Consider the following 25,126-nt stretch of genomic DNA (forward strand, 5'->3'; position numbering starts at 1 on the left):
AAGCCATCAGAATCAGATTTAATGGTTCACATTAAGAATCACATTAAAGGAATATGCCAGTAGTTGGCAGTGATTTGCACTCAGTGATTTAGAGGTCCGGCACCGACTACACACCCCTTTACCTTTGTAACATAATAATCAGCAATATTATTGATTTGGCTGCACTGACACCATTGGATGAAAACTGAGCTGAACGATGACATCACTGTTTTCTGCACAGATGCTTTATAACTCATTTCATATTTAATGATCTTTACACAGTTATTGAACAGAACTGAATCAGCTGAACAATGACATTATTGTAATTTTAAAGCCATTTAACAGCATAACTGAACTATGTTTGCATCACTGAATCATAATTTTCCTGTTTATCCCTGTAAAGCTGCTTTGAAACAATCTGTATTTGAATAATAGGCTATATGAATAAAGGAGACTTGAATACTTATTTTGCTGTCTCTTTCTAAAAACACTCAACCTTTTTTTCTACAATTGTAAATAAACTGTCAAATCTTTATCTAATGTAATCTTTAAATGTTTTTTTTTTCTCAGTATGAAATATAATAATAAATAATAACTTATAAAATAAAAAAACTTTATTGGGGACCAAAAAAGGGGCAGCGCATTCGCACAGACGTAAAAATGTTACAGTTTTAATGGTGATATCCTGAAACAAAAATTATAGAAAACTACACTCTAAAAACTGTGTTAACCCAATTTTGGGTCAAATATGGTCTCACCCAACGTTGGGTTAAAAATTCAATTTAAAAATGGACAAACCCAGCCGTTGGTTTACATTTTTAATGTAACCAATGCAATTTGTCCATTTTTAAATTGCATTTTTGTCCATTTTTGATTTTGTCCAAAATGCAATTTGTCCATTTTTAAATTGCATTTTTTAACCCAACGTTGGGTGAGACCATATTTGACCCAAAATTGGGTTAACACAACCCAGCAGTTTTTAGAGTGTAATGTTAGCCTATATATGATTTATATGGTCTTCTGGGTGTCTGTTGGGGCCCCCAGATTCCCATGCCTTAAAATATCTTGACTGTAACTCGACACCCTTGCCTCATTTAGTATACGCGGTTCAATGAATATGCAAATGAGCCCCGCCTCCACTCACTCACTCAGCTCAGAGATCCACTGGTTGACATCACACGTTGATCTGATTGGTTACAAGGTAGTTTGTGACGTCAGAAACACCAGCGATTTCAAAGCGTGTTTTTGAGACTGTCTTTGGTTCACTGCAGTTTTAAGGAGGAAATACTCAGCAATGCTGTCGACTTATGAACTTACACACGGTTTGTCTTAAAGCATATTAAAAACACCACATAGACATAAACAATATTAAAACGTTGATTTTCACCACAGAGGAACTTGGAAAAAAAAAAATGCCACAATAGTTCCAATGCTACATTTGTTTTATTATTATTAAAATATAAACAATAACACGCGGTCACATGGACGTTGGATGACTTTTATTTTGACGACGTTTCTTCCTGTGACGTCATGACGCACGTTTTCTAACTGCTCTGCTCAGTTTAGGTAATGTTTTGCTAATGTTTTGCTAACTTTGAGAAGAGCCCGCATTAGAAAGGGTAATTTAGTCTTTACAGTGAATTGTTTGTAAGTATTATCGCTGCAGAACTTATTGTTTGGTGAGACTTTCTCCCATTCTCCTGTCGACGAGTAAGTTAGTTGAGATTCATGCAAGCTGTTTGCAGGATTGAGAACTCGTTTTCCAACACTATATACACTTTTAATGACGTAAATGAATTCAGTGCCAGTTACAACATTAAGACGTACTCAGTAATGTTTGCATGCAGCACTGAAAAGGCATTTTATATCGCTGTGTTTTGATCCGCAGTGATTGATGTAATGCTCCATCGAGCACAGATGTGATGTCTGCCTCTACAGTCTCTGAAGATGTGGAGGATGATGTGGAGTTCGTGTCTGTAAGTGTCACGGCCTTGATTTCTAATTTGAGTTATTAGGACAGTTGTGTGAATCTTGGTCTTCTCGCTTGAGTGTGTATAGTAAAGTACACTGATTTAAGCGTGTGTTTCAGGAGGGCCCTCTCAGACCAGTGCTGGAGTGCATAGATCTGCTGAGTGACGGAGAGGATGAAGGAGGCGTCTCAGCCGCAGACACCGTGAGTTTCTTCACACACCGTCTAGAATATAAGAGTTAAAGCTGTAGAAAAGTTGTTCATCATTTGAGCACCGCCATGTTGTTCCACAACACAAAAAACACATTTGGCAGAATGTCCAGGCTGCTCTTTTCCATCATGTTCCATACAGCCAGTCTTCTGAAGTGTGAGGAACAGGCTGAGATTTAAGTCATTATTTTTTGATTTGTATTGTAGCGTTGTGGTGCTTTCGTAACTTAAAGGCCCACTGAAGTGCCTTGAAACATGCAGCATTATTCAGTCGTGTTGATGTACTTTCCACTGAAACAGGAAGACAGGGCGGGGCATATCAAACAGCCCCTCCCCTTTCTTTAAACAGCCAATAGCGTTTAGTTATATCACAGCTCAGGGGCCGTATTCACAAAGAATTTTAAAGGTGCATTAAGCAATTTTTCATGTTAAAAATACCCGTTTTCTAACCCGTACATGCTTAAACAATTGCCTGATGGGCTGAATGAGCCCTTCTCTGATCACTGAGATTGTCTCTATAATCCTGTAAAGTAAAATAAATAAGAGGGATTCGGGCCGGAATTTTAGACTGGGCGTGACCTCATGCGCGTTCACGGCACGCTCATATAGCTATGCCTGGCAGGTTTGTGTATTCGCCGGAATTCTCCGTAGAAGATGGAATGTAAGAGACCTGCTTATAGTTCATTTCAAACACCAACGCAAACTCCACGTAAGATAAAAAAAAGAAAACTTTTGTCCGTGAGCGTGCACACCTCTGGTTGCAGTTTCGCTTGCCGCCAGAGGGGGCAAAGTTCTGCAAAAACTCAGAGACTTGCTTAATGCACCTTTAAGGCTAAAAGTAGCTCCTAACTGGCGAATTTAGGAGCAACTCCTAAAAATAATGGGCGTGTCACTTGTAACTTTAGGATCTAATTTTTTTGACTAAGAGTAATTCACGAAGCATTTTAGCCCTAAAAGTAGCACCTAAGCCTGGGACAGCTTAAAAGAAGTCGAGAGGACTCCTAACTCACTAAGACCTTCACAAACCGCTTTTTGTGGCATTTCACGTTGCGATGTTTTGAAATGCGTATGCGGCGGCTACAGGAGCTTCCAATCGCGAGGAACAATTCTGCATTGTAGGCATAATGCAATAACGCCACCAACAACAACCAAAACTAGGCTACTCATTGCATGTAAACTAATTGTAACGTTTCATTGTGAATCAAATTAAAATGTTCTTCTCTTTGCAAACGTAGGCAGAGGCATATAGTGACAGATTAATTCAATAATGTTGCAAAGATATTGCATCAATCCATATGTTTCATTAAGCTATAGGCTATTTGTTTTGCCTTACTCTTTATTCATTTAGGCTATTTATTCAGTTATTCATCATCTTCCGTCCTTCGCACTACTTGTGTAGCGCACGCATCCTCAGACCTGTCACCTGTCACTCATCATCGTAGGGGAGGGGTTTGGAATCATTCCCGCGTTACAATCATCAGCCAATCAAGGTGGTCACTTCAGTCAAGCTCGTGCATGAGTAATGACGTCATCCATAGCAACGGAGACTCACTCTTAGTTTAGGAGTTGTCATTTTTCTTTACTAAGAGTCGGTCTGAAAGGCGTTGTGAATAACTTTTTTAAGAGAAAACTCCTAGCTAAAATCTTTTAGTGCGATTTAGGAGTACTCCTAGTGGTAAGATAAAATGCTTTGTGAATACGGCCCCAGAGCTGTTGAGTTCGTTAAAGCCCCAGTTTCCTCCTAATCTCTAACCGTTTCTCCTCCATATCTCTTTATAATACAGCATTCTGTGCAGAACTCTAACGGGTCTGATACATTTTCTGTTCTGCGACTCGCTCATATGATCCGCTCTGTGTGTCGTGTCTCTGGACCGAAGCTGCGGCGGTTCATGTGACACTATCGTCAAACCAGACTTCATTCGCGCAAATGGAAAGCGTATTTACACTGTCTGAATCGTTCCCTATCCCCTATATAGTGCACTATGTGCCGTATTTATTTACACTGTCTGAATCGTTCCCTATCCCCTATATAGTGCACTATGTGCCGTATTTATTTACACTGTCTGAATCGTTCCCTATCCCCTATATAGTGCACTATGTGCCGTATTTACACTGTCTGAATCGTTCCCTATCCCCTATATAGTGCACTATGTGCCGTATTTATTTACATTGTCTGAATCGTTCCCTATCCCCTATATAGTGCACTATGTGCTGTATTTATTTACATTGTCTGAATCATTCCCTATCCCCTATATAGTGCACTATGTGCCGTATTTACACTGTCTGAATCGTTCCCTATCCCCTATATAGTGCACTGTGCCGTATTTACACTGTCTGAATCATTCCCTATCCCCTATATAGTGCACTATGTGCTGTATTTACACTGTCTGAATCGTTCCCTATCCCCTATATAGTGCACTATGTGCTGTATTTACACTGTCTTAATCGTTCCCTATGCCCTATATAGTGCACTATGTGCCGTATTTATTTACATTGTCTGAATCGTTCCCTATCCCCTATATAGTGCACTATGTGCCGTATTTACACTGTCTGAATTGTTCCCTATCCCCTATATAGTGCACTATGTGCCGTATTTATTTACATTGTCTGAATCGTTCCCTATCCCCTATATAGTGCACTATGTGCCGTATTTACACTGTCTGAATTGTTCCCTATCCCCTATATAGTGCACTATGTGCCGTATTTATTTACATTGTCTGAATCGTTCCCTATCCCCTATTTAGTGCACTATGTGCCGTATTTATTTACATTGTCTGAATCATTCCCTATCCCCTATATAGTGCACTATGTGCCGTATTTATTTACATTGTCTGAATCATTCCCTATCCCCTATATAGTACACCATGTGCTGTATTTACACTGTCTGAATCGTTCCCTATCCCCTATATAGTGCACTGTGCCATATTTACACTGTCTGAATCGTTCCCTATCCCCTATATAGTGCACTGTGCTTTATTTACACTGTCTGTATCGTTCCCTATCCCCTATATAGTGCACTATGTGCCGTATTTATTTACATTGTCTGAATCGTTTCCTATCCCCTATATAGTGCACTATGTGCTGTATTTACACTGTCTGAATCGTTCCCTATCCCCTATATAGTGCACTGTGCCGTATTTACACTGTCTGAATTGTTCCCTATCCCCTATATAGTACACTATGTGCCGTATTTACACTGTCTGAATCGTTCCCTATCCCCTATATAGTGCACTGTGCCATATTTACACTGTCTGAATCGTTCCCTATCCCCTATATAGTGCACTGTGCTTTATTTACACTGTCTGTATCGTTCCCTATCCCCTATATAGTGCACTATGTGCCGTATTTATTTACATTGTCTGAATCGTTCCCTATCCCCTATATAGTGCACTATGTGCCGTATTTACACTGTCTGAATCGTTCCCTATCCCCTATATAGTGCACTGTGCCGTATTTACACTGTCTGAATCATTCCCTATCCCCTATATAGTGCACTATGTGCTGTATTTACACTGTCTGAATCGTTCCCTATCCCCTATATAGTGCACTATGTGCTGTATTTACACTGTCTTAATCGTTCCCTATGCCCTATATAGTGCACTATGTGCCGTATTTATTTACATTGTCTGAATCGTTCCCTATCCCCTATATAGTGCACTATGTGCCGTATTTACACTGTCTGAATTGTTCCCTATCCCCTATATAGTGCACTATGTGCCGTATTTATTTACATTGTATGAATTGTTCCCTATCCCCTATATAGTGCACTATGTGCCGTATTTATTTACATTGTCTGAATCGTTCCCTATCCCCTATATAGTGCACTATGTGCCGTATTTATTTACATTGTCTGAATCGTTCCCTATCCCCTATATAGTGCACTGTGCCATATTTACACTGTCTGAATCGTTCCCTATCCCCTATATAGTGCACTGTGCTTTATTTACACTGTCTGTATCGTTCCCTATCCCCTATATAGTGCACTATGTGCCGTATTTATTTACATTGTCTGAATCGTTCCCTATCCCCTATATAGTGCACTATGTGCTGTATTTACACTGTCTGAATCGTTCCCTATCCCCTATATAGTGCACTATGTGCCGTATTTATTTACATTGTCTGAATCGTTCCCTATCCCCTATATAGTGCACTATGTGCTGCATTTTCACTGTCTGAATCGTTCCCTATATAGTGCGCTATGTGCTGTATTTACACTGTCTGAATCATTCCCTATCCCCTATATAGTGCACTATGTGCCATTCACCATGTAGAAAATAGTAAATAGTGAACAAGTGACCGATTTCAGCTGCAGCTTCAGCTTCTGTTTATAATGTAGGGGGCGGAGCTCCGGATTCTAGAGAGCGTTTGATTGGACAGGAAATCTAATGAGAAGCTGAAGTGTAGAGTGATGTCATCGAATCATTGATCCATATTGGCAGAAGTGAGAGACTGTAAGGTTTGAACGCTTATATCTTCGAAATGCGAATTTTGTCATTGTTTTGGAGCACACTAGCTGATAGATAACAGTAAGACTAACATATTCATACTAAAAGCCAAAAAAAGTCACTTTTGATTTCATGCAGACTTTAAAGCTGGCATGAAACGGAAGTTGCGATCATCTTTTTGTCTGAATATTCTCTATATTGTGACGTACAGTAAATCTGAGTGAAATGGCTTTTGGAACAAGAACAAATGTGGGCGGGGCTTGATTTTTGTCTGTGGGGAATTGGTTGGATGGTTTGTGGTTTGTTATTGGTGGATCTCATGTGAGTGACAGGTTGCCCCGCCCTCAACATATGTAAATATGCTATTTTGACTTCCAGAGATGATAAAAAAAAAATCATGTGAGGTTTGAAATGACATGAGGCAGAGTAAATCAGGGCTGGCCAATCCTGTTCATGGTTAATTTTTTTGTAGTTAAATTGTAGTTGGTTACTGATTCTGAGATACTGAGTGACATCTGAATCAATCTGACTTAACTTTATTGGCCAAGTATGCAAAACACAAGGAATTTGTCACTGGTATAAGGCGTCCCGCACATATATGCAATGCAATGTATTATAATAGTTGCAGAGACCAAATACAGTGCTTAGCAGACAACAAAAAGTATTAAACATAATAACAGTGCACTTAATTGCGGTACTACACAAGAGAGAGAAAATAGAAATAACATGAGTGTAGAAATTAGAGCTACTGGAAAAAAGAAAAAAGCCATTCTGAAATCTGGCAGTTTTCGTTACGCCTTCCAGAAGGTAGAAGTCTGAAAAGACTGTATGTAAGACGTATATTACACATTTAAGGTTTATGTAATCAGATTACTTTTAGATTACTTTTAGATTACTTTTGACCGAACTCATTTATCACATTGATTTGAATAGGATGATCTCGTACCATATTGATATAAAAATACAAAGAGAAAGAAAATATATTCTGTTTTTTGTTATTAAAAAAATGAAGTGCATTAAATATTACGTTACGTCAGGGTTTCATGAGTTTAATGAAAAGCTTTTAAGTAATTAAATCATGAACATTTTAAATTAAAATAAGTCATTTTAAAAATAAAACGCTTACTAAAAAGATTAAAACATTTTTTATTTGTTTACCTGCATCATGTCATGTGACCATTAATCGACATCAGAGAACAGTGAACTTAATTTTATTATTTAATATTATCATGGACTTAATTTTATTAATGACCTAACTTAATTACTTAAAGTCCCCCTGTAGTCAATATCCCTTAAAACTCATATTTGATCACCAAAATTACATATTTAAACGTTTTTTCCTTGAAAAAATTTCCTCATGCCTTAAAATATCTTGAATGTAACTCGACACCCTTGCCTTATTTTGTATACATGGTTCTCTGAATATGCAAATGAGCCCCGCCTCCACTCACTCACTCAGCTCAGAGATCCACTGGTTGGCGATCACACGTTGATCTGATTGGTTACAAGGTAGTGTGTGACGTCAGAAACACCAGCGATTTCAAAGCGTGTTTTTGAGACTGTCTTTGGTTCACTGCAGTTTTAAGGAGGAAATACTCAGCAATGCTGTCGACTTATGAGTTTACACATGGTTTGTCTTAAAGCAGATTAAAAACACCACATAGACACATAAACAACATTAAAAGCTGGATTTTCACCACAGGGGGACTTTAAAATCTCAGGGCGTACTTTAAATAAATATATAAGGTCAAAGATTTTCAGCTGATAAGAAAGTTGGGGAATCTCTGCATTACATGTAAATATGAAGTAACGTGAATTTGTACATTTTAATGTGTCTGTAAGACAAAAGCCTTCCAAAAACTGTAATAAATGACTGTTTAAATGGCTGTTTTTTTATATTGTAAACTGTAATTTATTCCTGTGATCAAAGCTGAATTTTCAGCATCATTACTCCAGTCTTCAGGGGCGGGACGGTGGCTCGGGGGGGTTCGACTCGAGCCTCTCTGTGTGGAGTTTGCATGTTCTCCCCGTGTCAGCGTGGCTTTCCTCCAGGTGCTCCGGTTTCTCCCACACTAAAGACACCAAAGACATGCAGGTTAGGTGGATTGGACATGCCAAATTGGCCATAGGAGTGTGTGAGAGTGTGTGTCAAGAAGGGCATCCGGCGTCAAACCTGTTCTGAATCCATTTAGTCTGTGTGTGTGTGTCTGTGTGTCTGTGTGTCTGTGTGTGTGTGTGTGTGTGTGTGTGTGTGTGTGTGTGTGTGTGTGTGTGTGTGTGTGTGTGTGTGTGTGTGTGTGTGTGTGTGTGTTAGGAAGGGTATCTGGCGTCAAACCTGTTCTGAATCCATTTAGTCTGTGTCTGTGTGTGTGTGTCTGTGTGTGTGTGTCTGTGTGTGTGTGTGTGTGTGTGTGTGTCAGGAAGGGCATCCGGCGTCAAACCTGTGCTGAATCCATTTTGTGTGCGTGTGTGCGTGTGCGTGCGTGCGTGTGTGTGTGTGTGTGTGTGTGTGTTAGTGTTAGTGTTAGTGTTAGGAAGGGTATCTGGCATCAAACCTGTGCTGAATCCATTTTGTGTGTGTGTGCGCGCAGATAATTCCGATGAAGCAGACCCTGCAAATGTAAACTAAGTCTAGGAAAACATAATTACTCCAGTCTTCAGTGCCACATGATCATTCTATTTCTATTATGAAGAATTATGAAAAATTCTATCATGCTAATATGCTAATTTCAGAAGATTATTCTCAGTGAAAACAGTGAACATTTTGATACTTTGATGAATGGGAAGTTCTAAAGAACAGTATTTATTTGAAATAGAATTTATTAAAATAATGTATTTACTGTGTAATGCATCCTCGTTGAATATAGTCAAACCAACATGTATTCAGACACCTTCAACATTTCTCATATTATCACGGTTTATTCGTTATAGTTTAGAAAATGTTAATAAAATTTGGCAAGAACTCAGTTGATATTTCACTGGTTTTGTCCGTCCTTCTGTTAGACTGTCTCACACATGAATTATGTTGAATATCTGTCAGATGTTAAATTTAACTACACAATTAGATAATACCAGTTTAGCTCAACCAATCACCAAGCAATGCTTCATTTAGTTCAGTCTGTGTGTAAAAAGAGCATTAGCAATTAAAGAAAAAACACTTCAGCAAAACATGCTCAGCTCAAAGTGTCTGAATAATATTTGGTCCCAAATTTTTCTAAATTTTACTGGTAGTCACTGTATGTAGAATGTTTGGGTATAATATGTCACAGTTTTACTGTATTTTGCTCTCCTCGCTTTCATAAATGAACTATACCTGCACACACTAGTAAAACAATACCAAACATGATATCTGGTGTCTGAATAATGTTTGGTTAGACTGTACTTCTTTTAAAGAAGTGTGTTTGTGTGTGTCGTGCTCAGATTGAGGATCAGGTGGACCGTCAGCGCGCTCACGCCGTGTCCACGCTGGACCGACTGGCTCGACAGGTTGCTGTGGAGAAACAGGAGAGGGCTGACAAGTGCAAAGCCTTCAAGGTCGGCCTCTTCTCTTTCTTTATGAAATTGAAATAAAAAAAATGCAGTTGTTGTTGTAGATACTATCACTTGAGATTGAGTGAGCATATATGCCTCTGTAGAAGCCACAACTGTCTACTTTCTCAAAGTACTTATTTGGATATTAACATATAAATTAATTTTTTATATATATTGTTTGTATTTATCAACAGGTATACGTTTTTATTTATTAAATGTGTTAAAGTATAAAACACTAAGTTCTTTAGAAAAGAATGCAGTGAAATTAAAACATTTTAATATACAATTTAATATACTGTATATATATTTGTTGTTGTTGCTTTAAATCAGTTTATAATGTTGTGATTCTTCTCAGAGCAGGTTTGGTTTGTTACTTAGAAAACAAACTTTGAATAATTATATTTAATGCCTGTGAAGACAGTGAATTGTGAAAAATATTTCATTTAAGAGGATTGTGTAATTTTTCCCCCCTTACTATTCAATGTTCGAGGTTAACGTGTAGCCATGTGTGATTTAAATATGTTTAACGGTGTTCATTTTTGAAACTTTTTCATGCACTTATTCAGCAATGCCATTAAAACCTTTAAATTCTGTTCTGAGTGATTTCTAATAAGTGACTTATGAATGATACATATATATATCAAAACCAGGTTGAAAAGGGTGAAATGTTTAACAAAACCAAATTGCATTGTTTGTATCATTTTTAAAATACTTCTTTGCCTCAAATTAAAGTTTATAATATACAGTACAATGATACATCTATTTGTTTTATGGTTTGTAACTCTTTTTATAAATCTGGGAAAAGTACCTCTGAAACCCAGACCACGAACGACATTCTTACAGCAGTATTTTGTGATTTGTTCTGTAGGAGAAGATAATTTCACAGCAAGCGCATGGACGGCACGAGCTGGCGGTCAGCCGGAGCAATAATGACAGGGATAATGCCAAGCGCTGTGTGGACATATGGCTAAAAATGCCAGGTCTGTAATGTTCGGTAACTCCAACTGATAGGAGTGTGTGTGTGTGTGTGTGTGTGTGGTTCTGGTGCTCATGTTGTCTGTGTTGGTCAGGATTACAGCCCGGCAGCATTAACTCCTGCTCCCTGTGGAGACGCAGATCGGCTCCTGGTCCAGCGAGGGTTTCTCCTCAAACCTGCCCGGTCATCAACTGCGGCAGAGTCTACGACAACGTGCCTTTGCTGGAGGGACATCTGAAACGGTTGCTCAGATTTCTCATATTTACAGTTGAATTTAAAAAAATTGTTTTCACCCAGCTTTCCTGTCAAACAGTAGAGCGTTGGCGCTTGCAACGCCAACGTCATGGGTTCAATTCCCAGGGATAGCAAGAACTGACAGGGTCCCCGCGGATCCTTAAAAAGTCTTAAATTAGATTGTTTAAATTTAAGGCCCTAAAAAGTCTTATTTTTACTTATGAAAGGTCTTAAATTTTAGATGACACTTTGACTTAGACTTATCTAAATGCTTTCGAAATTAAAACTATCTAATTAGCGTAGGCCTACGTATTATTTTTTTAATTCTATCTTTGTGGATTTGCTTGTTCGCGTGACAATTCGCGTGACTTACGGCAGCATATTAGCCTACGTCTGTCTCCTGCACGCGAGAGAGAAGAAAACGAGTAAATGTCAGTTCAATTGTAAGTTCATTCTTTATGTGCTTAGGAGTGTGCGATATTGTCTATGAACTATGATGATATTGTAATCATTGTTTTAACTATGTAGGAGGCACTGCGAGTGCAAGCTGACATAGAATATAAAAAAATATGAATATCTTCGTGAGTCTGCTGTCAACAACAGGCCTAAACCAGCCAGGGTACCAGTACAAAAACACAATCAGTAAAATATCATCTAATTATTATCAACAAAACTTTGAAAATATCGAGACATATTTTTGTCAATATTGCGCACCCCTAATGTACGGTATTTATTTTTTTCTTCAGGTCTTAAAAAGCCTTAAATTTGACTTTAAGAATTGTGCAGCTACCCTGACTGATAAGAATGTAAATGTGTTCCTTGAAATACAATGGAAGTCGCTTTGGATAAAATTTTTGAAGAATTTAGATTTTGATACTTTTGTTGGCAGATTTGATCATTCACCCTGTGACCCCACGATCACCCTGAAAGGCAGCCCGTCTTCTGTCTACGCATGTGTGGCCTGTGGACGCCACTTCAGCTCTAAAGAGTCGTGGACGGAACACCTGGAGTCGAAGGTTTTCATTTTTATTAATATTATCAGCTTTCATGATTTTATTGATGTTAAAGTGGTCATTTAAAATTTTTTTCCCCTAATCATTTTTTTCAAAGCTAACATGTTAATGCATCTATGTAGATTTGAAAATCATGCTTTCCCCCATTATTGTTGAATCACGGAAGCTACACCAGATAGTTTGCCAAGAGATCTCTATTTATTATTTTATACATGTATCAGACAGAGAGAAACAGGCATAGCTGAATAAGGCTATATGAGAGGTAGTCTTCATTCCCCGTCATGCCTCTATTTTTCTTTGAGGTGGTACAGTAAGGATTGAGCTTATATACACCACTGAGCGACTTACAACTTCCTTGTAAGGTAGCAAAATATGTATCATCATCAGTGGAACATCTCTGCTCAGTGAACGTTACATTGCACACATACCTCTAAGCAAAATATATCTCTCCCAGCTCTCTGCTCTGCACACATGTACAACATACTCTGACTTCACAAAATACATTATGAAATTATGAAAATGAATAAAGAAAAATAATAAAGTAAAATTTTAGTCTTCAATCTACTTAAACTAAATATGTTTAATAGTGTTCTTTTTTTAAACATTGTTAACGCCGTTTATTCAGTGATAACATCATAATCGTTTAATTTTGCTCTGTGTGATTTCTGAAAACTGACATTCTGTTTGGATAATTTAATTATCAAGAACCATATTGAAATTATCTTCACAATAGATAATGCTTTACAGTGAACTCTGTTAGAGAGCTTCATATGGCCATTTATCTGTGCAATGAAATCCCTTACTCTCCTGTTGAGGAATAAAAGTGCAATCATACAACATTTCAAATCCCTCAGTCTTGCATCTCTGAAAAGCCGAGCCGATGTTGATTCTTGTTTGATCACGAGCTCTGCCTCGTTGTCTTTTCTCCAGCAGACTCCTTTTTTCTCCTCTGTTTAGCGCTTGTTTAAAACAAGGTTGGAGATTTAGCGGCTTAATGTCAAATTTCTCTCTCGTTGTGACAGCTAACCTCTGACACGCACACACACACACTCAACTAACACCCGACCTCCCACACCAGACACGCGGCTAATCAATACATATTGATTATTTGGTATTTATTTGGTTTTAATTTTGAACAAAAAAGTTACGTTGTGTACCGTTAAAGTTGGCATGAAAGGGAAGTTTTGCTAGTCTTTTCTTCCCTATTGTGACGTATATCCGAGTGATACACTTTTTTTTTTTTTATGAGAAAAAAAATGTGGGCGGGGCTTGATTTTGTCCGTGGGGATTTGATTGGTGGATCTCATGTGAGTGACAGGTTGCCCCCGCCGACATCATCAGAGAAGAGAAGAGATGCTGCAAGAGGGAGGGGAAGGTTTTTTAATTAATTAATTAATTAATTAAAAATAAGATTACGAAGCACATGAATTTAACAAAATGATGTGCATGGATAAATCATTTATAATAAATAATAAATATTCCATAAAAAAAATAAGAATCGTAAATTTTGATTTCATGGTGACTTTTGTTTGTATCATGTTAGCGCTACAAGTTAAATATCACCCATGATTTAAACAGTGAACATTGAGTTTAGAGTTTAGAGCTGTGTTTGTGCACGTGAGATGAGCATTACATTTTCCACCCTTTTTGACCCTTACAGTTAAATGGGCCAGCTGTTGTATCCATGCTTGAGAAAATCAAAGAATGCATAGCCGCAAAAAAAAAATCGCTAAGACCAGAAATGATCAGAGATTATCTTAAAAGATCTTGGACAAATGTGACCCTGGATCACAAAACCAGTCACATGTCGCACGGGTATATTTGTGGCATTATCCAACAATACATTGTATGGGTCAAAATTATCGATTTTTCTTTTATGCCAAAAATCATGAGGATATTAAGTAAAGATCATGATCCATGAAGATATTTTGTAAATTTCCTACCGTAAATATATAAAACATTTATTTTTGTGAGTGAATGCAGCACAATCGCCAACATAAATGAACAACTTTAAAGGAGATTTTCTCAATGTTTTGATTTTTTTTTTGCACCCTCAGATTCCAGATTTTCAAATAGTTGCATCTTGGCCAAATAATGTCCTATCCTAACAACCATACATCACTGGAAAGCTTATGGAATGGAAACTTAGCTTATTTATAAAGCTTATAAATCTCAATTTCAAAATATTGACCCATGTGACTGGTTTTGTGGGTCACAAATGTGTTGTGCAATATTACCTGTTTAATATTTTTACCTAATTGTCTTTATAGTGGAAATGATATGAGGAAGAAGTGGCATAAAGTTTGCTGTCTCCTCTGCTTGATGTCATTTGTAGGTGTCCTCCTCTGACGCTAATGGCCACAGCCGCTCCCAGACCTTTCAGCTGATCGTGTGCTTTGCATGTCCTGCCTGTTACCTCCTCTTCAACGTCAGGGACGAATGCCTTCAGCACATGTCTGCAAAAAACCACTTCACTCAGTCCATCTCTCTCTGTGGTGTGTGTGCTCTTCAACAATCAAGTCAAAACTGCACATGCATCATGATCTTTCCAGGACTGTAAACAATGGACTGGATGACACAGCTAAAAAAAATACATCTTGACATTTTTGTCCTGTATCTTTGATCAATTCCTGTTTGTTCAGAAATATCAGCATTCAGCTTTCTGATCAAGTTTTTAATTTATTTATTTGAACATTTTGCATTTCATGTTTTTGTCTTCCAGAAGCAAAACCGTCAGCCGTGCCCGTGCCAGTTCCTCGGTATGCCAAGAACCGTTTAATCGCTCTATGTAAGGATATCAGCTTCAACGTCAAGTGCACAGTCTGCTCTAAGGTGCTCGCCTCGCATATGGAGGCCAGAGCACACTTCAAGTGAGTTTATATTGGTGTTTTCTTGGATTAAAAGAGCCCTGTTATGCTATTTTATTCTCCTACAATAGGTTTACATGCATCCAAGGTCAAAAAGCTGTTAGCTGTTATAGCGTGCACGGATCCACTCTTGGAAAAGCTACCGGAAATACTAGACCATCCGGGGGGATCTGGCATACTCTTCAACATACTATGCTTTGGGACACACTTATTTTAATCTCACACATTGTTTAGGATGGATAGTATGGACATTGAGACGCTGGGTGTGTCTTTCTTGCAATGCATTTCATCTCAGAATTTAAGGGGAAATATCAACGTCAGTGTCAAAAAAGTAATGAAAAACAAATTCTAGTGAAAAAGAGACTTGAGAAGTCTATTCAGGACAAACTTAATGGTAGAGTCAAGAATATAAATTGAATGAATAAATCAGGACTTTTTCCTAGCATACTACTTTTACAGTTTCTGTAGTATCCATACTGTGCACACTATAAACATTTTACTATGCATATTTTCCAGATGACCTATTCCATTACAAAACAAACTGTATCCAGCAGAGCAGACTGTGAAGAATACTGTATATCCCGTTGTTAATTTCCGTCCTGATTGTGCTTAAAGGAGTAGTTCACTTCAGAATTAAAATTTCCGGATGATTTACTCTCCCCCACGTCATCCAAGATGTTCATGTCTGTCTTTCTTCAGTCGAAAAGAAATGAAGATTTTTGAGGAAAACATTCCAGGATTTTTCTCCATATAGTGCCTTCAATGGAGTCCAACGGGTTGAAGGTTCAAATGTGAGTTTCAGTGCAGCTTCAAAGTCTCGACACGATCCAGCTGAGGAATAACAGTCTTATCTAAGTCAAGTCAAGTCAACTTTATTTATATAGCGCTTTTCACAATACAGATTGTATCAAAGCTGCTTCACAGTATTAAATTAAAATAATACATCAATGTTTGTTTCTAGTGTAAAACGTCCACGTTTGGTAATGCTGATCAATAGTATTGTTGATTGATTAATTAAATTAAGTAACCCCAAATATCCCCAACTAGACAAACCATCGGCCATTTTCTAAATTTTTTTTTACATTTATATACTTTTTAACCAAAAATGCTGGTCTTGCACTAGTTGTGATGCGCCACACATTACGTAATCACGTTGAAAGGTCAAGCGTGACGTAGGCGGAAGTACCGACCTACTGTTCACAAAGCAAACGTGCAAAGACTAAACCAAACGCCATTTACAAAAAAAGGTAAACCATCGATGTCGGACGATTTTTGAAGTTGGAGGAGAAAATGAGATGGAGTTTTTCTCCCTACACTACATTTTCCACGTGATCTTTCCAACGTGATTATGTAATGCGTGAAGTCGTGGACGTGCAAGACGAGCATTTGTGGTTAAAAAGTATATAAATGTTTAATTTTTTTTGAAAATTAGCAATGGTTTGTCTAGATAAGACTGTTATTCCTCGGCTGGATCGTGTCGAGACTTTGAAGCTGCACTGAAACTCACATCTGGACCTTCAACCCGTTGGACCCCATTGAAGACACTATATGGAGAAACATCCTGGAATGTTTCCCTCAAAAACCTTCATTTCTTTTCGACTGAAGAAAGACAGACATGAACATCTTGGATAACGTGGGGGAGAGCAAATCATCAGGAAATTTTAACTCTGAAGTGAACTAATCCTTTAAGTGCACCTTTGCATCGTTGAGATCCAGGTTTTGTTGTGCACTAACAGCTCTATGCTGCTTGTTTTGTTTCCCAGTGTGCAATGCAGACATGGCTGCGCTATTGCCACTGCCGATCAAAGCGTGGCTGACATCATGAGGAAGATGGCGGTGATGGGTCAATGCTCCTCATGCCTCAAACCTTTTCTTAGCATGGCTCAGATGGAGGAGCACAAAGAGCTCATGAAACACGAGGTGGAGAGATTCGGCAGCATGACCAGAGCCCTTCTTTACTACAGCAACTACTGCGAAATCAGGAATGCTCAGAAGGGCACGGCATGTGGAGCCACAGAAAAGGATTCAAATGGGCCTTTAGCCAAGCGAAAAAGGCCGGCTAGCTTAGATTCCCAAGCCAAACCAGGAAAACGGTTGCAGCTCGCCTGGTTCTGTGAATGCGGTCTACGCTTCACAGAGGAGGAAACTGCAAGAAAACACATCCAAGCGGCAAATCAGATCTTCCACAAATGCGCCGTCTGTGGAAAGTTAATGGGAGAGTCGTCTATAGCGCGCTTGCATATGAGCCGGTTCCACGGTGGCGCTCACTTATCCAACTTTCTTTTCCACTGCAGAAAGTGCAAAGTGGAAATGCCAAGGATGGAAGACATCATGGCTCATATTGGTGTGAGCCATAGAGGACACAACTATTACCAAGAAAGAGAAGACGCGTTAGACGACCGTGTCTCGTCTAGCATGTCCCCTAAACCGTCGACAAGTGCGGAAACCAAAATCCTCAGGCCAGCAAGTTCCTCTCGCGTCTCTCCTCCGAAAGTCGAGTCTTGGCTCTGTCGAATGTGTGAGGATCTCTTCGACTCTGAGGCGTCGGTGCGAACACACTGCGGGGATTTGAGCAGCCATAGTTTCCAGCGGTTCGCTTGTGGCCACTGTCCGCAGAAGTTTTTTAAAGAGTCCACTTTGCGACGCCATTGCGCCAACGAACACGGCGGCGACATCGTCCTCCGCTACTTCTGTGGACTCTGTGAAAGCATGCTGTACGACACCGAGAGCGAGTTTCAGGAGCACTACGACAGCCTGCACAGCCACGATTACTACCGCTTGGAAACTGCTGGGAATAATCCGCAGGCCAACGCTGTTGAGAGTCCCACAGCGGGTACGAGTCCTTCCCAAATTTGTCCTTGCATGGGCTCTGAGAAAAGCAAAGAGGAAAGGAAAGAGATTTTCACAAAGTGCATGAAACAGTTGGCCGTCGAAAATAAATGCAGATACTGCTGCCGCCAGTGCGACAAAAGCACGCCGGCCTACGCGGAGATGAAGACACACATCCTCCTGCAACACAAGAGCCAGGGCAGCGAGAAGCGGTTTGATGTTCTGTGCACCGCTTGCTCACAGAGCCACAAAGATGTGCCCAGTTTCCATTCACACTACCATGAGCATCACTGCCAGTCAGAGCCTTGCGCTTGTTCCCGACCCAACGCCACAGACGATAAACCCGCCTCCGCCGGCAGTGTTATAAACGCTGAGGAGATCTTCCCTCTGAGTAATGGTGAGGTTTATGGAGTATCAAATTACTGGCTTAAAGGATTAGTTCTCTAATTTCCTGATCATTTTCTCTCCCTCACGTTATCCAAGATGTTCATGTCTGTCTTTCTTCAGTCGAAAAGAAATGAAGGTTTTTGAGGAAAACATTCCAGGATTTTTCTCCATATAGTGACTTCAATGGGGTCCAACGGGTTGAAGGTCCAAATGTGAGTTTCAGTGCAGCTTCAAAGTCTCGACACGATCCAGCCGAGGAATAAGAGTCTTATCTAGACAAACCAGCGGACATTTTGTAAAAAATATATACTTTTTAACCGCAAATGATCGTCTTGCAAGTCCACGACTTCACGCATTACGTAATCAGGTTGAAAGTTCACGCAGAAGTACCGACCTAGTGTTTACAAAGCGAACGGGCAAAGACTAAACCAAATGCCATTTACAATTTTTATTTTTTTATTTTAAATAAAACGTAAAACAAAGATGTCTGACGATTTTGAAATTGGAGAAGAAAATGAGACACTTTTCCGGCTGCGTTAGGTTACCGCGTGACCTTTCAACGTGATTACGTAATGCGTGAAGTTGTGGACGTTCAAGATGAGCATTTGTGGTTAAAAAGTATATCTATTTTATAAAATGTCCGCTGGTTTGTCTAGATAAGACTCTTATTCCTCGGCTGGATCGTGTCGAGACTCTGAAGCTGCACTGAAACTCACATCTGGACCTTCGACCCGTTGGACCCCATTGAAGACACTATATGGAGAAACATCCTGGAACGTTTTCCTCAAAAACCTTCATTTCTTTTCGACTGAAGAAATAAAGACTGAACATCTTGGATGATGTGGGGGAGAGAAAATCATCAGGAAATGTTAATTCTGAAGTGAGCTAAGCCAATAGAGCGCTGTAGTGATGACATTTTTTAGGCCAACCCGTAGGTTCGCATCACCCTGATTCCCTCGACAAAAACCCAATTGGATTTTCCATTGGCTTTTGGATTATTGCAGAAAATACAACAAAAGCTTATGATCCTTGCACGTTTTGTCTTCGTGATAATCTTCACAAACACAACTTTTGAATGTAGAAGAAAAAACTAAACGTAGGCTGTAAATGAACAACACTGCTGTCACATGACTTCAACATCACCATTACTAAGCTCTTTCAGCCTTTAAAAAAAAAAAAAAAAAAAAAAAAAAATTCCTGAAAGTTTAGTTGGAATAGTGTGCAAAAGTGTGATTATGAACAGAACAAAGCTGTGAAAGCGACTAGTGAGTGATGAGTTCATCTTCACTTGTTAGCAACCTTTTTTCAAGACAAGCTTTTAAAAAAAATCACTTGGGGTCATTACTGATGTATTTTATATGTGACCCTGGACCATAAAACCAATCACATTGGTCCATTTTCTGAAATTGAGATTTATACATCATCTGAAAGCTGAATAAATAAGCTTTCCATTGATGAATGGTTTGTCAGGATAGGACCATATTTGAACATCTGGAAAAAATTGAAACATTGAGAAAATCTCCTTTAAAGTTGTCCATTTATGTTGGTGATTGCTGCATTCACTCACAAAAATAAATGTTTTATATATTTACGGTTTGAAATTTACAAAATATCTTCATGGAACATGATCTTAATATCCTCATGATTTTTGGCATAAAAGAAAAATCAATAATTTTGACCCATACAATGTATTGTTGGCTATTGCCACAAATCTACCCGTGAGACATGTGACTGGCTTTGTGATCCAGGGTCATTATTATGATAATATCTTGAGCTTGTGTACCCCACAGACCTTATTTCAGGCAAACACCCTAATAATCCATTGACTTCAGGATGATGGAACCGGAAGTTTCTGGGTTTTGGCCTACAAAAATACATCATCCCTGCAGCACAGTGTTGAGTTATACAGGGTGGGCCATTTATATGGATACACCGTAATAACATGGGAATGGTTGGTGATATTAAAGTCCTGTTTGTGGCACATTAGTATATGTGAGGGGGCAAACTCCTCAAGATGGGTGGTGACCATGGTGGCCATTTAGAAGTCGGCCATCTTGGATACAACTTTTGTTTTTTCAATAGGAAGAGGGCCATGTGACACATCAAACTTATTGGAAACTGTTCATCTAGGAATGCTCGGACCTGGCACCCATAATGTGGTGGTGCACCATCTTGCTGGAAAAACTCAGGGAACGACTCAGGGAAAAACTCCTAGATGAACAGTTTCCTGGAAAGTGGATTGGTCGTCGTGGGCCAGTTGAATGGCCCCCAAGGTCTCCCGATCTGACCCCCTTAGACTTTTATCTTTGGGGTCATCTGAAGGCAATTGTCTATGGTGTGAAGATACGAGATGTGCAGCACCTGAAACTACGGATACTGGATGCCTGTGCTGGCATTTCTCCTGCGGTGTTGCTATCAGTGTGTGAAGAGTGGGAGAACAGGGTTGCATTGACAATCCAACACAATGGGCAGCACATTGAACACATTTTATAAGTGGTCAGAAACTTGTAAATAACTCATGAACGAATAAAGTTACGTTGAAACCAAGCACACCATTGTTTTTCTTGTGACATTACCAATAAGTTTGATGTGTCACATGGCCCTCTTCCTATTGAAAAAACAAAAGTTGTATCCAAGATGGCCGACTTCTAAATGCATGGTCACCACCCATCTTGAGGAGTTTGCCCCCTCACATATACTAATGTGCCACAAACAGGACTTTAATATCACCAACCATTCCCATGTTATTACGGTGTATCCATATAAATGGCCCACCCTGTAGATCAGTTATACCAGTCTGGACAAATTTGACTTTGTTTCATGATTTGTAAAAGCTTCCTCATGAAGAACTGTTGTGTGCAAAAAAAGTGTTTGTTTTTGTTGTTTTTCAGTGGAGGAGTTTGAAGATGTGAAGAATGCCGTTACCTCAAGTGCTCTTGATGTTAAAAATGAAGTGTGTGTTTCGCAGGATTTTGAAGATGAAGGTAGGTCTTCACCTTTCTCTTCTCTGGTTTTTCAGAGAATATTAAAGGGATACTTCAGCATTTAGCGTTAAGCTTTGTATCAGTACAAAACCTGTAGTATTTTCGAATTACTGTGCTTCCCTCCCTCATATCCCCCTGAGACGAGAGATTTATGTATTTTTTGTCTGGAAATAATCCTCCGATGACGCAAATATCGTCATTTTGCGTCATCTGAGGATTTTTTGGCCAGAGGCTAAAGACTACAGCCAGTAGGAGGAGCTGTCCCGCATGTGTTCATCCCGCCCATAGAGCTGGTAAGTCCCGCCCCTTCCGCTAACCCCACTGGACCTCTAGGTTGAAAAATCGTCAATGCAAGTGCATGGGAGAAAATAATTATTTTCTGGTCCCGTTTGAATTGTGCCATGAATGTGAACATATGTTGTCTGTGAATTTTTTATATAATTTTTCATGTAAAGAATGCTACAATTTAGCGTGTAGAAGTTTGATACGGTTAGACTTTGTGTGAGAGCACTTTGTGGACTACAACTCTTCGCTGCTTTCGACGCGTTTGAAACGTCAACACCACTAGCACACGGACACTAGCTCACGGATCCCGCTAAACATGGCTGTGTCTTTGGTGCACTTCACCGCCTTCTTTCAGGGAGAGGACAAAATCGTTGAGGTTGGCGAAAACCACGGGTAAGTCAACTTTATGGGGTGACGTCACACAGGCGACATGTAGTCTTTCTCGTTATGTCTTTTCCACAACTGCTAGCCGAAGAATCATACCATATACTGTCAAACTCGTAACATGAAAAATTATATAAAAAATTCACAGACAACATATGTTCACATTCATGGCACAATTCAAACGGGACCAGAAAATAATTATTTTCTCCCATTCACTTGCATTGACGATTTTTCAACCTAGAGGTCCAGTGGGGTTTTACGGATGGGCGGGACTTACCAGCTCTATGGAGGGTGGGATCTCACTCACAGAATGTACACATAGTGTCAGCCATCTTTTATTTGGAAGCTAAGCTAGCAGGCTCTTGTTCTGTGGAGAAAGCTGAGTAGTAGGGGTTACCATCCTCTTTTTCCCGGACATGTCCGGCCGTCGAGATCGTCCAAAATGTCCGGGATTCGGCTTTTGCTTTCTGCAGTCGCCATTCATTGTTTACATGCACACCTTTTGTTTCAATCTAACTGAATTCATTCTGATTGGTGAATCTGAATGTAGTGTTTACATGAACGCTAAACAAGTGATTGGTTGATGTGTGTTTTAAAGCTACACTGTGTAACTTTTTTAGTTGATTCTTAGCAAAAAAACACTTAAAAAATATATGTGCTCATTAATGTATATTTACTTCTTTCAAGTAATAAAGTATTCTCTTAAGTTTATAATCTGCCATTGAAAGTACATACGGGTGAGGGGTTCGAATGCCGGTCGCCATGTTGCCCCTCCATCTTGAAACTACATTCGCCAAAGAGGGACATACCTGTAAATTCAAGCTTCGCCTTTTGCGTTTTTCACTCAGTGACACCGTGACGAATGCGAGGGGGAGATTACTCGCGAGCTCGCGAGTGCCGGCAGATTTGAAAGATAGTGTGTGTGTGTGTGTGTGTGTGTGTTTGTGTGTTTGTGTGTGCGTGCGTGCGTACTCACATTTGAAAGAGAGAATTAAAACGTCAACGCGACAGACAAATCAGCAAGACCATAGTCAATATTGGAGTAACTTTTCCCAGATGGAAAGAGCTCATGAGGAGAAAAGATTTTAAAACGGACGCCGAGGTTGCCTGCTTTCTTCTCGACAGGTAATTCAGCCTGTTGTAATTCATTTGTGTAAATTCGAAGTTTTATAGTTGCTTGTCTAACCATAGCATGGTTGTGCATAACGCCAGAACGACCTCTAGTATAACTTCATCCTCCGTCAATGGTGAAAAAGTTTTTCCTTGTAACATAAATCTGTGCTGCGACAGATCACAGGTAATTAATAGTTTTAAAGGCACAATTTTTTAAGCTATATATAAAAAAAAGGACACTGTAAATTTTAGTTATTTTTAATTGCTTTTACTTTGTACACATTGTAACGTTAGCCTAATCTGATTATGCTGGGATAGCCGATTCCAAGGGTGACGTTTACCTCCTGACCTCTGTCCTGTAGTTTTATTCATTTTAGACGTATTGTTTATTATTGTCATGGACGAAGTGATAACTGGAAGCCATGTTAATCTTGGAATAATACGGCCACCGTAGGAGTTAAAACGCCCTCGGAATTGAGAGGAACAGAAACTAATATTCACTGGGTAGTCATATACAATTTCACCGCTAGATGGGGGTAAAAATCACACAGTGTAGCTTTAACATTGCTAAGAAAATTCCCACTCCTCCGTGAGAGATACGAGACCGGTGCGTCTCACAGGTGTCGCTCATCAGTAATCACGCCACCGGCCTCGCGCCGTTCTCCCGCGCCCCTCAGCCTCGTCCTGCTCGCCACAGTGAACATGATGAATGGCGACTGTAGAACGCAAAAGCTGAATCCCGGACATTTTGGACGATCTCGAAATCCCGGGCAGACTCGTCACGGAGACTCACGATAAAACGGCGTCTTTTAATTTTCGAGTCAACTAGTAGCCTAGCCTAGTTGTTTAACTGCGCTCTTACCGGTAGGCGTGGCTTGGGAGTGGCCTCCTAGGGCAGCGAAGCAAGTGCATTCTGGGAGTTGTTGTCTTTCATCCACATAAGCCAAAAATACATTTTCTGGCTTTTCTCAGTCTAGAAAGCTCCAAATTCAAAAATAATTTCACATTTCTACTCCACAAATGACCAGTTTTATAAATACACATTCATCTTTCCAGAGGTGAAGTATCCCTTTAATATTTCATTTTAGATTTGCAATGTTCATTTGATCTTGGTATTGTTACATGGAAAACATGACCAATGTTTATTTCTCCTTAGATGCATTTGATCATGACATGAAACTGGCTATGGCCTTGAGTGCGGAAGAGGCCATGAAATCAAAAGAGTTGGATATTGGTGGGTCATCATGATGATCATGAGTCTTGACACATGTGCTGTTTGTGAACCGTGTGGAGGCGGTACTGTATTTCTGTAGTGTTGAGAGTTCACTGTTCATGCATTAATCAGATGTTTATTTTGCCCAGCTTTGCATGCATGAAGAGTATTATCATTGTGGGTATGTTTCATTTTTCTGGAACTCCGTCTCAGTGTGATGTTTACTGTAATAGATGGTATTTTAGGAGGGTCTCAGGAGCACATATATAGTGCTGGGTTTGGGTGTAACCACACAGATGTTGAACATTGTGTCACTGCATCTGTCATCATGTTAGTACGAGTAATCACTGGCTGGATGAATTACAAATAGATAGATAGATTGTAACAATATAGAAAAATAATATAACTGATTTTTTTTCCCCATTTTCTCATTTTGCAGAGATGGAAGAAGCGTTGAAAAGAAGCTTACAGGAGTTTTGATGAGGAGAGAGGAACGGATTTGTTTTCCCATGTCGTCCATGCACTGTAGCCATTAAACATGTATTTCTTTTCTTTCTGTGTTTTTCGTTTAAGTTCAAATAAAGGAAAGTAATTAAAATGGTGTTTGCCTGTTCCTGCCTGAGCAATATCTCATTGTGTTCTGGTTATTGTCTTTTCTCTGATGTCATCTTGGCCCTTGACCCTAAAACGGATCCCACCCTCCTCTG

At 39.5% G+C, this 25,126-nt stretch overlaps 1 protein-coding gene across 9 annotated transcripts; it reads left to right on the plus strand.

The window, feature by feature from the left end:
- The first annotated feature begins 1,475 nt into the window (after positions 1–1,475).
- Positions 1,476–25,043, plus strand: znf451 (zinc finger protein 451). Of its 9 annotated transcripts, none has more exons than XM_079855109.1 (14): positions 1,476–1,545; positions 1,868–1,955; positions 2,069–2,152; positions 10,024–10,137; positions 11,003–11,114; positions 11,205–11,352; positions 12,234–12,360; positions 14,693–14,852; positions 15,080–15,227; positions 16,988–18,450; positions 21,332–21,424; positions 24,363–24,440; positions 24,569–24,600; positions 24,859–25,043. In XM_079855109.1, exons 2-13 carry the CDS (start codon positions 1,902–1,904, stop codon positions 24,580–24,582), a joined length of 2,595 nt encoding a protein of 864 aa, XP_079711235.1. In that variant the 5' UTR covers positions 1,476–1,545; positions 1,868–1,901; the 3' UTR covers positions 24,583–24,600; positions 24,859–25,043. The 9 variants fall into 9 exon arrangements, with proteins under 9 accessions (XP_079711235.1, XP_079711228.1, XP_079711231.1 ...); XM_079855108.1 differs by having other exon boundaries at positions 1,486–1,598; XM_079855107.1 differs by having other exon boundaries at positions 1,514–1,598; positions 2,057–2,152.
- The last annotated feature ends 83 nt before the right edge of the window (positions 25,044–25,126 follow it).

This window comes from Squalius cephalus (assembly GCF_949319135.1).
Source record: "Squalius cephalus genome assembly, chromosome: 21".
Classification (NCBI taxonomy): domain Eukaryota; kingdom Metazoa; phylum Chordata; class Actinopteri; order Cypriniformes; family Leuciscidae; genus Squalius; species Squalius cephalus.